Raw genomic sequence first — 14,486 nt, forward strand, 5'->3', positions numbered from 1 at the left:
CCATAGTCTGTACATCGCAATTGTCAGTAGAAACCACATTTTTAAGCAAGTCAGCCATATCAGTTATTTTTTTTTCAGTAAATGAGGCTGAATGAACTGTTTCGCTGCCAGACAAGGCTCCGCTGATAGCCAGGTGTAGCAGTGGTAGGATTCACTCCATGGTGCTGAAAAGAAAGACAGCTTTATGTATTGCCCTAACAGTTTGTGTGCACCGTTGTTCACCGTTATAGTGCAATTCATTTAAAGTTTAGTGTTGTGTTGTGGCTTTGCTGGCATGCATCTAAAAAACAAATGTTTGAGTTTGTCCCACCAAGAATTAAATGCTAAAATCGTGTTCACATGATTCTTTTGCAAGTTCTGGGTTGGGGACTTCGGGTTGTCTGGCACCATGTCAATCAAAGTGCAGAGATGGACCCCACCCTTATCAGAGAGAGCCAGACTAAGGGCAAGATGCGTATTAAGATATTTTACCACGCCTGCGTTGCCTTTCAACCAATCAAATGGAAGCTCACTTTCTGTTACATTTATCCACCTTCAAATTAAGTGTGGAAAGAGAAGATATCAAATGTTTATGAAACCTCTGCCTATTTTCTTTCTCTACTGATCTGGTACGACTGCAAAACCTACACCAACACCACATCGGACAAGCAAACGGAATAAATTCTACTCACAGATCGGTCACTACTAAGGTGAGTTGTTGTTTTAATAACTGACTCAGATAAGATACTATATACTTTATTGGTACATTCTAGATGGAAATGTGTCTTCTGCTTTTTCCCCAAGATTATCTACCAATACACCAATATATTAGATATTATTTTCTATAAAAAATGTGTACTACAAAAAAGAACTGAACCAAAACCGTATAGAGAAAATCCAGGGACATACAGTAGGGAAGACAGAAGTGAGAAAGTTGTTATTTGAAAAAAAGAAACAGTCGAAAACGCAAGGTCTCTAAATGTGTTATTTGTTGGCATATCAATATGTTTTGTAAATGTGAAATTTGAAACCTATTTCTCATCTTGTCGTGATATTTTTTTGTGAATCATACTTATGTCTATATGAGTAATAAATATTTGGTGTGTATGGACGCGCGCACATGCGCGTGTGCCTGCCTGCGTGCGTGCGTGCGTGCTCAAACTGAGTTTGATAACATAAAGCCACCTTATCTATTTCAACCAGGCCAGTGATCTCATGGACAGCAGCCCCCTAAGGAACATTGGAAGAGGCAAACATGGCAAAATCAAGAAACCACGGTACCTCTTGCGTTCTGTAAAACAGTATACACCCTTTTGCTCTTCAGGTTTGAGTTCTTCTTAAAAATAATATAATACTATAATTAAAATTATGTCTGAATATATATCTATATATATAAAATTATTCAGACATAATTTTAATTATAGTATTATATTATTTTCAATGATTAAAAATGAAACTATAATTCTATTTTGTGACATTTTTCGATATGTGTTTGTGATTGACAGTTCACCCATGGCATGTGTGTGCATTGAATCATAAAATAATGACATATTGAGCAAGTAAAAATGACAATTTATTCCGTTTGTACTTATCAGGAGTCGCCTGTAACTATATAAAATTGTATAGAATCTTACAAAAATCTTAGCCAGTTATACTTCAAATAAAGCTACATGATAATTAATTAATTAATACATTCAGCAACTCATTGAAATTAATTTATTAAATCCTAGTGGGGGACTTCTTGGAGGAGTTCAGAGAGCAGATCATTGCGCAGGTGAGATTATCTGGGCCCATAGCAGACGCTGTGATCTCACAACATCTTATCCCAGAAGAGCTGGCACACAGCGTCCGTGCAGCCCAGACCACACAAGACCAGATGAGGGCGCTGTTTGAAGCCGTAGAGAGAGAGACACCTCAAACCAAACGTGCATTCCATCTGATATTGAAACGGAAAGAGCCTGAACTCATGGACAAGCTAGGTAAGATTAATTCATATTTCTGATCTTCGGTCCACTTTATTATACAATTGTTGGAACATTCTAGATATGCTCTTCACCATAAATATATTCGTTGTTATTTACATTTACATTTAAGTCATTTAGCAGACGCTCTTATCCAGAGCGACTTACAAGTACATACATTCATACTTTTTTTGTACTGTTATTAAATGAACGACACTGTTTCTTTTTATGAAGACGAACAAGATTTTGTTGACAGAGATAGTTTTTTCCCTGCAATTATAAACTTTTTGTCATGAGGTGTAAAGAAAATATTGCTGTTTTACAGAACGTGTTTGAAATTTCTGAAACATTTATACAAATTTCATGCAATTCTACAAATTTTGCCATGGGTCACAGAGAATTTTTTTTAGCTGTTTTACAGCTAATCTCCTGCAATTCTACCCATTTTGCCATAGGGTGTAGAGAAATCTTTGCAGTTTTAAACAGGGGTTGGAACCGGTTCAGGGAACAGAACCTAAAACCGGAAAATAGTAAACATTTTCGAGGAACGGAAACAGAACCGGGCATGAAAGTGATCTCTGGTGTTCCGGAACAGAAACATTATTTTAAAAACATAGGAACTGGTTAATAATGTTCCAAGCATTTTTTTCAGTCCCTCAAAAAACGTAATCAAAGCACCTATACAAAGCACTCATTCTGTCGCTCAGAAACGTCTCCTCCTTCAGTGTCTGCCTACTAGTTTTCTAGGCTAGTTAAGGATACCACAGTTATCACGTTTCACATTGGATTTATTACCTACAAAAAGGTAAGACGTGTTTTGAATTCCAGTGTTGCTGGGTACACAAACTTGTTAGCTATCTCTGGACCAGGGCGTTGATCTAGCCTTAGCGTTGAGCCAACTCTCAGACGTTCAAAGTTCCTCCATATTAGCTGCTCCTCCGTAGGTATCTAGCTAGTATATAATTCAGTGAAGTAATGATAGGCCTACTAATATCCTAAACACATTATAATGAACGTCAAATCATTTTTATTCATTTATTTTATTTCACCTTTTTTTAACCAGGTAGGCTAGTTGAGAACAAGTTCTCATTTGCAACTGCGACCTGGCCAAGATAAAGCATAGCAATTCGACACATACAAGAACACAGAGTTACACATGGAATAAACAAAACATACAGTCAATAATACAGTAGAAAAAAGAAAACAAAAAGTCTATATACAGTGAGTGCAAGTGAGGTAAGATAAGGGAGTTAAGGCAATAAATAGGCCTTGGTGGCGAAGTAATTACAATATAGCAATTAAACACTGGAATGGTAGACGTGCAGAAGATGAATGTGCAAGTAGAGATACTGGGGTGCAAAGGAGCAAGATAAATAAATAAATACAATATGGGGATGAGGTAGATATATGGGGTGTTTACAGATGGGCTATGTACAGGTACAGTGATCTGTGAGCTGCTCTGACAGCTGGTGCTTAAAGCTAGTGAGGGAGATATGAGTCTCCAGCTTCAGTGATTTTTGCAGTTTGTTCCAGTCATTGGCAGCAGAGAACTGAAAGGAAAGGCGACCAAAGGAAGAATTGGCTTTGGGGGTGACCAGTGAAATATACCTGCTGGAGCGTGTGCTACGAGTGGGTGCTGCTATGGTGACCAGAGAGCTGAGAGATAAGGCGAGGCTTTACCTAGTAGAGACCTGTAGATAACCTGTAGCCAGTGGGTTTGGCTGAAGGCTATATGAACTGGCTGTCTAGCACGTTCGGAACAGAGAGTAAAAGGAGCAGGTTTCTGGGCACGATAGCATAGATTCAAGGCATAGTGTACAGACAAAGGTAAGGTAGGATGTGAGTACATTGGAGGTAAACCTAGGCATTGAGTAATGATGAGAAAGATATAGTCTCTAGAGACGTTTAAACCAGGTGATGTCCTCGCATATGTAGGAGGTGGGACAACATGGCTGGTTAAGGCATATTGAGCAGGGCTAGAGGCTCTACAGTGAAATAAGACAGTAATCACTAACCAGGACAGTAATGGATGAGGCATATTGATATTAGAGAGAAGCATGCGTAGCCAAGTGATCATATTGGTCCAGTGAGTGGTTGGGCTGGCTGGGGACACGGAGATTCAGACAATTAGCAGGCCGGGGCTAATAAGCTAGCAGTTAGTAGGCCGCGGCTAATAAGCTAGCAGTTAGTAGGCCGTGGCTAACAAGCTAGCAGTTAGCAGACCGGGGTTAGCAAGCAAACAGTTAGCAGACCGGGGTTAGCAAGCAAGCAATTAGCAGACCGGTGGAAGCAAGCTAGCAGTTAGCAGACCGGGGCTAGCAGTTAGCAGACCGGGTCTAGCAAGTTAGTAGACTGGGGCTAGCAAGATAGCAGAGGGGCCTTTGGGGGACGTCGCGATGGAGGTAAGTCTGTTTATGCCTCTTCGTGCGGTGACATCGATAGACCAGTCGTGGATTAGTAGGGTTCCAAGTAGCTCTAGGTAGCTAGCAGGCCGCGGTTAGCAGAATGGGCCTTCATCGGACGTCACGCCTGAGGGGCCTGTTGGAATCCTCGGGCAGATTATGTCGGTATTCCAGTCGTAGAGGATCGGAACGGGGTTCCGTGCCCCGTACTGGCAGTAGGAGGGGTCCGGATATTGTAGCCCAGGAGTGGGCTTCGGTGGTAGCCCAGGATCCCTAGCCGGGCTAGCTTCAGGCTAATTGGTGCTTGCTCCGGGATGGAAACGCTAGCCAGGAGTAGTCACCCGGGATTGCGGTTAGCTAGTTGCGAAGATCCAGGTGAAAATGTTCAGAGTTTGCGGTAGGAATCCGGGGATATGGAGAGAAAACAGTAGGTCTGTTATGCTCTGGTCATGATGTCCAGCGCTTCAAGCCAAGCCTCAACCATTTCAGTTACATCTCGCGCCCTACACTTGTCTGTCCATCAAGAATGTAAAGAACTACCTTGCCCGTCCATAGAAAGCTGCTCTATCTGCACTGACTGGTGGAATAATATAATGAGCTAAATGTAAAAACAATGTCGATTTCACAAATATTGGTTCCTTGTCAGAATGAAACGATAGGAAAATTATTTTGGTTCCAGCCGCTGGACAATATCCTGCAATTCTACACATTTTTCCATGACTTATGCCATGTAATATTATATCTGAATGAGAGTGACTAACAAAATCAATGGAGGCCCCCTGGAGGTCAGGGCCCCTGGTCACATGCCCTGTGTGCCTGGTCAGTATTCGGCCATGATTACTACAAGTTTCGAAAGATGGCTAGACTAAATTAGGAATAAAAAAATTGTTAACTGACACGGCTAATTGAGTGACTGTCAGTGACTGCTATAACAAGAGACAAACTTCTCATGCACAACCATATTTCGAAATTGCACCTTATATTCTACTATGCTAACTCTAAACAGTAAATTTGAGACCTCAATATGTCATTGTCATGAATCAAGCTAACAATCTACTGGAAAATCCTTTTCAATCCTTGTAATATGAAGAGAAATAAGGAAGAGAAATAATAGATAAAACGTATCGGTGCTCATCGGCCATTGGACATAAACAACAAGTCGGAAATCGCAAATTCAACAATGAGTAGTTTGGATGGAATCAGTGGCTAACTGCAAGCATTCCAATGCAATCACTAGCCTTAAAGGTCTCATTTCCAAGTTTAAATGATAAACATTCAACATTGGCCATGTTCTCAATCCAGCATGATTTCTGCCGTGCTCAAAACAACTGTTAACTTGGAACTGGGAAATCTGACTTCAGTGAGCTCAAGACAACTGGGAACTCGGGGGAAAAACGCACTCCGACTGGGAAAATACATTTTGAACGGTCATCCAACTCGGAATTGTAAGTCGGGAACTCGAGCCTCTTTCTAGAGCCAAGACTTGTTTTTTCCCCCAGTTCCCAGTTGTCTTGAAAGCATCATAAATCCAGAAAATGCCAGACTTTGATGACAAAATTTGTCCACGAAAGACCGTCACGCCACCTTCCTGTTCAAGTGAGTCCAAAAATGTATTGTATACTGCTGCATAAATGATGTAATATGCCAGAGAGATATGTATACTTTAGCTAAGAAGGTAATACTAAATGTATGTTGTGTAGCAAGCTGTTAGTAGCCCATGTGCCTCACCCTAATAATTTGGAATATTTTCACCTCTTAATTTCGCCTACTGTTCTGACTTGGTGGTGCACATGTAGTCTAGAACCTCTTTTAGAGAAATATAATCATCGAATATTGTAAGAGCTTTCATTGTCTTCTTATATACCACCTTTATTTATCCTGACTTGGTCTGACTTGGTGTACATGGAGAATACTGTAAGAACGGCCCATGTTCTGAATTCTGTCGCTGTACATTTAAAAAGTGCTGAACAAATACTTATATTGACTACATCTGTCCTAGCTCGCTCATTAATGTCTTAATCGAAATTACAGATTGCCTCTTATCCACTTGTCGTCCCCTTATGCCATAGTTTGTACATCTCAATTGTCAGTAGAAACAACATTTGTTTAAGAAAGTCAGCCATATCAGCTATGTTTTTTTAAGGCAGTAAATGAGGCTGAATTAACTGTTTCGCTGCCAGAAAAGGCTTGGCTGGTGTAGCAGTGGTAAGGTATTGGGACTATTGTTGGGGCTCTGCGGTTGGGACAGCTTTAGGCCCTAACGGTTTGTGGACACCGTTTGTCACCGTTATAGTGTAATTAATGTATTGTTTAGTGTTGTGTAGTGTATTGGCTTTGCTGGCATGCATCCCAATTTTTTTATTTTTGTTTGCCCCACCAAGATTTACGTGCTAAAACCACCACTGTGGTTAGAATAATGGTAGGGACGTCCCAAGGATCCCGGATAGCACTAACCTCTCTACCATGTTACAGGATAACTGTGTGCACGGGGGGATATTTGAAATGCCTAGTTGTTGTTGCAATTCATCTAGCTTCCACATGGGTGAGACATTCTACATGTAGCACCTTTAAGAAAGGCTGCTTTAAAGTATGGCCAAGTGTTCTTTATCTGAAAAAGTGCTCACCTTTTAATAAATGCTATGCTCACTGGTTTGCTTTGAGAAAACTCTGATGTATTCCTCTTCCTCACCCACAACAGAGAAGAGACAACGAAACAGTAAGATGACACAGACAGGATTGGATCAAAGGTATGGAGATACCACAACATTAGAGGACAAGACAACACCAAAACTTGGCATACAGACAAAAAAGGAATCTCTTAAGAGACGAAGACAAGAAACAATGCAAGCAATTGAGGAGATTGAAAAACTTTGGGAGGGGTCAAGATGGGAGAGAAATGAAACGAACTACATGAAAGCAAAGATTAAGCAACAACAAGATGAAATAGAAAGGCTAATGGCTGAGAAACAAGAGCAAAACACAATGATGGAGCTGATGAGGATGGAGATACAGAATGTGAATGAAAAACTGAAACAGAACATGGAGCAATTAAATGTAGAGAAAGACAGAATACGACAATTGTGGGCTGATGTCCAAACAGAGAAAGACATTCTGGAGAGAAGACACAATGAGACCATTAACGAGAGACAGAGTTTGGAATTGATCAAGTATGAGACATTGAGAGCAAAAGAGGAGATGGAGCACTGCAAGGAAACTACAAAACAAGAGCAGGAGAAAATGGAACAGATTAAGGCTGACATTCAGGGACAGATAGAGGACATGGAAATCAGAATTGCAGAAACCAATCAAGTAAAAGAAAAAATGGAAGCGATGAAAGCCGATGTACACCGGGAGCAAGGTCAGCTGGAGACAAAAAGAGAGGACATTAAAAGACAAAAAGAACAATTTGAGCAGATTAAATGTGAGATAGACAAAGTAAAAGAAGAGATGGATCGAAGGTGGTATGAAACTGAGCAAGAAGAGCTTGAGCAGAGAGCTAGGATCCAGCAAGAGAAAGAGGAACTTGCAAATGTAAAAGCTGAGCTGCAGAGAGCTAAAGAGGAGGTTGATCAACACAGGGAGAAGACGAAGCAAGAGAAGGACCTGGTCAACAAAATGAAAGCAGAGATTCTTCGAGACAAGGATTCACTTGAGAAGGACAAACAAGAAACATTAAGAAAACAAAAGGAGTTGGAGCAGATCAAGTATACGATTCAAATGGACAAAGAGGAGATTGAGCAAAACAGAGAGGAAGCAAAGCGAGAGAATGATAAGATGGAACAGAGGGAAGCTGAACTGCAGAGACAAGTGGAAAAGATCGAGAGAAAAATTGAGGAGACAAAGCAAGAACATGACCGAATGGAAAACGTAAAAGCAGAGATACAGAGGACGAAAGAAGCACTGGAGAAACAAAAAGATGACACCAGGAGAGTGAAGGAGGAAATGGAAAAAAGAAGGTATGAGACTGTCAAGGAGGAGCTGGAGCAGAGAGCTGAAATACAGAGACAGAGAGAAGAAGTGGAAATGCTAAAGTCTGAAATGCAGAAAGCCAAGGGCGTTGAAAAAATACGAGAAAACCGAGCGAGAGAGGAAGCCAAAAAGTGGAGTGAAGAAGTAAAGCGACAGAGAGATGGGATCAAACAATTGAGAGCTGAAGTTCAGAAGGAAAAAGACAACGTGGAGAGGAAAAAGCAAGAGACAATGAGAGAGAGACAAGAATTGGAGAGGATTCATTTTGAAACACTGAGAATGAAAGAGGAGAATGAGCAAAGCAGGGAGATCACAAAACGAGAAAAGGACCAAATGGAGCAGATGAAAGTTAATATACAGAGACAGATAGAAGATATCGAAGATAAAGTTACAGAGACGAAACGAGCAAAAGACAAAATTGAAGAAGTTAAAGCAGAGATACAGAGACAACGTGAAGATCTGGAGAGTAGAAGGGAAAAGACAGAGAAAGAGAGAGAGCATTATGAAGAGGTTAAGTATGAGATAACTCAATTGAAAGAGGACATGGAAAGGAAATGGTGTGAAACAGAGAAAGAAGAGGTGGAACAGAGAGCAAGAGCACAGCAAGAGAAGGAAACACTTGAAAGGTTGACGAAGGAAAAACAGGAAGTGCGAGAGGAAATAGAAAGAAACAAGGTGGAAACGCAACGAGAAAGAGAAAACCTGGAAAAAATGAAAGCCAGTGTAAAAGACGAGAAAAACATTGCAGAGAAAATATCCGAAGAGGCCAAACTAAAGAATGAGGACTTAATGGAAATGGAGCGTAAACTTCAGGAAGAAAGGGAAGAGATCAAGAGGAGCACGCAAGTCACAAAGCAAGAGAAGGAAGAGATCGTAGAGATGAAGGCTGAACTCCAAAGACAGATGGCAGAAATAGAGAACCGTGTGAAGGAGGCAAACAGAGCAAAATATGAGGTGGATCAGGCAAAGGTGGTCGTACAAAAAGTGGAGTCCCAGCTGAAAAAGCAAAGAGATGAGGCTGGAAGAGTAAAAGATGAAATTGAGAAACAGAGATATGAAGCAGTGAAAGAACAGCTTGAACAACGAGCTGAAATCCAAAGGGAAAGAGAAATGTTGGAGAAAATAAGAGATGAGTTAGAGAGAGCTAAAGAAGATTCCGAAGAAATACAGCTTCAGAATGAAAAAGGGGACTTACAAAAGAAGATGGATGAAACAAAGCAAGAGAGGGAGATGCTTGAGCAAATAAAAACGGAGGTTTTGTCAGAAAGGGCCATATTGAAAAGACAAATCCATGAAAGCGCAAGAGAAAGAAAGGACTTGCAATTGCTTCGGTGTGAGACCCTGAAGAAAAAGCAGGAGTTTGAGAAAAAGAAGGATGAAGCTGTCATGGAAGAGCTTGAAGGGAGAGCTGAAATGCAGAGAGATAGAGAGGAGATAGAGAGAACCAAGAAGAAAATAGAGAGGGAGTTAAAACAAGGCAGGGATGCCACGAGTCTAGAGAGAGACGAAGTCGAACGGATGAAGGTTGAAATACAGAACCAGCACGAGGAAATGACAAGATCCATTGAGAGGACAAAGCAAGCCAGAGACGTGATGGAACAGATGAAAGATGAAATTCAGAGAGAAAAACAACTTTTGGAGAGAATAAGGGAAGAAACAATAAGAGAGAAAGAACCCTATGAAAAGGTCAAGTATGAGCTAAACAGAGTAAAAGAAGAGATGGAAAAACTCTGGGACGAGGTACAGAGGGACGAACAGCAAGACAGAGCCAAACTGCAGAGAGAAAATGTGGAGTTGAATAAGAGAATGGAGGAAATTAACAAAGAGATTAACCAGATTGAAACAATTAAATTTGACCTAGAGAGACAGAGAGAGGAGATTGAAGCAAGGATGGAGAAGACAAAGAGAGAGATGGACAAGCTGGAACAGACGAAGGCTGAAATACAAAGACAGAAAGAGGACATTGAAAACAAGATGGCAAAAACAAAGAGCGAGAAAAAGGAGATGGAAAGGATCAAATCTGAGATACAGAAGCAGAAAGAGGAAATTGAAAACAAAATGCAACAGGCAAAGACAGAAATGGATGAGATGAAAAGTGTGAGGGAAGATATTCAGAGACAGAGACAAGAGATCGAGAACATGATGCAAAAGGCCAAGAGAGAGATTGGAGAGATGGAACTAGTGAAGACTGAGATGCAAAGGAAGAAAAAGGACCTTGAACAGATGATGAGAAAGACTACGAGAAGAAAGGAAGAAATGGAAAAGATGAAGGATGAAATAGAGAGAGCGGAAGAAGATATGGAACAAAGAAGGGAAGAGACCAAAAGGGAGAGAGATGCAATTGAACAGGCGAAGGCTGAAATAGAAAGAGCAAAAGAGGAACTGGAGATTCGTCTGGAAGAGAGCTTTAGAGATATTGACGAGAAGGAACAGATGAACGCTGAGATACAGAGATTAATCCAAGAGGTAGAGCGAACCAGAGAAATGGTACGACAAACAAAAGTGGCAATGGAAAACAGGATGGAAGAAAGCAATATGGAGATGGGTGACAAAGACAGACTGAATGCTGTAATCCAGAGATTGATTCTAGAGGTGGAACAAACCAGAGAGGTGTTAAGAAGGGTGAAAGAAGAAATGGAACAGAGCAAGGAGGAGTTAAAAGGGGAAAAGGACAAAATCAGACTGATGAAGACGGAGACACAAAAAAGAAAAAAAGAGCTGGAGCAAAGGATGGAGAAGATCATGCGAGAGAGGGATGAGTTAGAACTGGTGAAGTCAAAGATACAGAGACAAAAGGAAGAGCTGAAACAGAAGATGGAAGATGTAAAGGCTGAGAGTGAAAAGATGGAACAGATGAAAGATGAAATACAGAGAGCGGTTGCAGAGATAGACCTGGCAAGGGAGGAGATACAAAGAGAAAAAAGGAAGATTAAAGAGGACAATGCAAGGAAAAATAAGGTATGTACCGAATTATTGTGTTACATATTTTTTTACAAGACTTTAAGGGCCAACATCCCAAAGATTGGTTGTCAAATTTGTTGTGGAAAGATTCACACACAAAAATCTCTGATTCATTCACAAAAAATGCAGGCCTGCTAACTCAAAATAAATCAACACAGGAATTGAAGTAAACAGAAACTTGCCATTTTTTTTATAATGCCATCAATAAAATATACTGAAAAAAAATATGAACGCAACATGTTGGACAAAAAATGTATTTCTCTCAAATGTTGTTCACATCCCTGTTTATGAGCATTTATCTTTTGCCAAGATAATCCAAGAAGCTGATTAAACAGCATGATCATTACATAGGTGCACCTTGTGCTGGGGACAATAAAAGGCCACTCTAAAATGTGCAGTTTTGTCACACAAGACAATGCCACAGATGTCTCAAGTTTTGAGGGAGCGTGCAATTGGCATGCTCACTGCAGGAATGTCCACCAGAGTTGTGGCCAGATAATTGAATGTTAATATCTCATAAGCTGCATCCAACGTCATTTTAGAGAATTTGGCAGTACATCCAACCGGCCTCACAACCGCAGACCACGTGTAACCATGCCAGCCCAGGACCTCCACATCCGGTTATTCACCTGCGGGTTGGTCGGACAGCCATCCGGACAGCTGATAAAATTGTGGGTTTGCACAACCGAAGAATTTCTGCCCACATTGTCAGAAACCGCATCAGGGAAGCTAATCTGCAGGCTCGTCATCCTCACCAGGGTCTTGACTTGACTGCAATTTGGCGTCATAACCAACTTCAGTGGGCAAAGGCTCACTGTTGATGGACACTGGCACGCTGGAGAAGTGTGCTCTTTACGGTTTCAACTGTACCGGGCAGATGACAGAGTGGTACTCGTGTGGGCGAGCGGTTTGCTGAGGTCAATGTTGTGAACAAAGTGGTCCATGGTGGCGATGGGGTTATGGTATGGGAAGGCAAACACAATTGCATTTTATCGATGGCAATTTGAATGCACAGAGATACCGTGCCGAAATCCTGAGGCCCATTGTCATGCCATTCATCCGCCACCATCACCTCATGTTTCAGCATGATAATGCACGGCCCCATGTAGCAAGGATCTGTAAAAAAAAAAAATCCTGGAAGTTGAAAATGTCCAAGTTCTTCCATGGCCTGCATACTCACAAGACATGTCACCCATTGAGCATGTTTGGGATGCTCTGGATCTACGTGTACGACAGCTTTTTCCAGTTTACGCTAATATCGGTTAATATCCAGAAACTTTGCACAGCCATTAAAGAGGAGTGGGACAACATTCCACAGGCCACAATCAACAGCCTGATCACCTCTATGTGAAGGAGATGTGTCGCGCTGCATGAGGCAAATCGTGGTCACACCAGATACTGACTGGTTTTCTGATCCACACCCCTACCTTTTTTTAAGGTATCTTTGACCAACAGATGCAAATCTGTATTCCCAGTCATGTGAAATTCATAGATTAGGACCTAATGAATGTATTTAAATTGACTAATTTCCTAATATGAACTGAACTGAAATTGTTGCATGTTGCTTTTATATTTTTGTTCAATGTATATTTCAAAATGAATCAGAGAAGTAACTTTAAGTAACTATGTATATGGAGCTCTCCATCCTCATTACCGTTATCCACAGGGTGAATGTCAAACTGTGAAATTGATTCATTAAGACATAATGTAGTTTCTATGTAAAGTGCCCAGAAGGCAAGTTTCTAAGCTCAAATCAATTTTCTGCTTTGGAAAGGATATGATGGAGTCTATGAAAGCTGAGCTTGACAGACAGAAAGAGGAAAAAAACAGAATGAAAAAGGAAATGCCAATGATGAAGACCATGGTCCAGAGACCACAGGATGAAACAGAAAGGACCTATCTTGGAGATATGACAACTGAGATCCCATTTGAGTCACGAGAGCTAAGAAACGCCATTGAAAAAGAAAGACGAGACTTGGAGCGCAGAGAGAAAATGATTATGAGAGAGAAGTATGACCTGGAAAAGTCAAAAGCCGAGTTTGAGAAGGAAAAGGCTGAGATGGAAAACATGATCACAAAACAACGAGAGGAGGACAGACAAATGATTGAGGACATAGAAAAGAAAAAAGAAAATCTCAAGCAAATGGATGCAGAGATGCAAAGAAAAATACAGGTAATCGTGAGGGAGGTGCAATATAAAAAACAAAAGATGCAGCACTTTAAAAAAGCCAAAGATAAGTTTAAACAAACGCAGGTTAAATTTAGCAAAGAGAAAATTGAAATGGGAAACATCAAAAAGGCTACCGTGGCGGAAAGAAATAAATTAGCAGTAGAGCGAGCTTACATAGAGAAACGTAAGGAGGAGATGGAAGCCATCCTTGAAAGGACAAAGAAGGAGAAGGAAGATCTGCTGAACTTAAAAGCTCAAATAGAGGGACGGAAAGAAGACAGAGACGAATGGGGTGAAAGCCTGAACAGGGAAAGAAAGGAACTAGAATATCTGAAAAGTAAGATGCAAAAAGAAAAAGAGGATACGATAAGAAACAGGAAGATTTCTGAAAAAGAGAAAAAGGACTTGGAGCTGATGAGATCTGAGACGCAGAAAGAAAAGGGGAAGGTGGAACAAGAGAAGCTTAAGGTACAAGTGGAGAGAGAAAAGCTTGAACAAATGAAACTGGAGTTACAGAGGAAGTCCAACGACCTAGATATGATCATAGAAGACACAAAGAGGGAGAAAGTCAGCGCATCACCAATTCCTGTCCAAATACAACAACAAAAGAACGAAATTGATTGTTTGGTGGAGGAGACAAAGAGGAGTAAAATCGAAGAAGAATTGATGAGCGCTGAAATAAAAAGACAGAAAGAGGAGATAGACGGCAAACAAGACATTCTATCGAAGGAGAGAGAAGATCTGAATAAACTCAGAACAGAGGTAAACAATCAAAGAGAAGAGATTGAAAATATCATGAAAGAGCAAATTAAAGAAAGGTCTCTAATTAATCAGACAAAGGCAGAGATGGAACAAGAGAGATGTGAGTTGGACGGAAAAAAGAAAATGATAGAGCAGAATATGGATGAGCTAGAGCAGAGAAAGTGTGAGATGAGAAAAGTAGAAAACATAATTGTCGAACTTAGAAAAGAAGAAGAGAGTATAACGAATGAGATGAACAGGATGAGAAAGAACACAGAGCAGAAAATGTTTGAAATACAGAGA

At 40.7% G+C, this 14,486-nt stretch overlaps 1 protein-coding gene across 1 annotated transcript in view; it reads left to right on the forward strand.

Annotated features, from left to right (window-relative positions):
• Positions 1 to 553: 553 nt before the first annotated feature.
• The window catches only part of LOC129831308 (golgin subfamily A member 6-like protein 22), a 42,236-nt gene continuing 28,303 nt past the window's right edge, over positions 554 to 14,486 (forward strand). The window contains exons 1-4 of the mRNA XM_055894601.1: positions 554 to 689; positions 1,183 to 1,256; positions 1,710 to 1,958; positions 7,041 to 11,269. Coding sequence (XP_055750576.1) covers positions 1,235 to 1,256; positions 1,710 to 1,958; positions 7,041 to 11,269 — 4,500 coding nt within the window. The 5' untranslated portion in view covers positions 554 to 689; positions 1,183 to 1,234. The remainder of the gene's footprint in view (positions 690 to 1,182; positions 1,257 to 1,709; positions 1,959 to 7,040; positions 11,270 to 14,486) is intronic.

This window comes from Salvelinus fontinalis, chromosome 32 (assembly GCF_029448725.1).
Source record: "Salvelinus fontinalis isolate EN_2023a chromosome 32, ASM2944872v1, whole genome shotgun sequence".
In the NCBI taxonomy this organism is placed as follows: Eukaryota; Metazoa; Chordata; class Actinopteri; order Salmoniformes; family Salmonidae; genus Salvelinus; species Salvelinus fontinalis.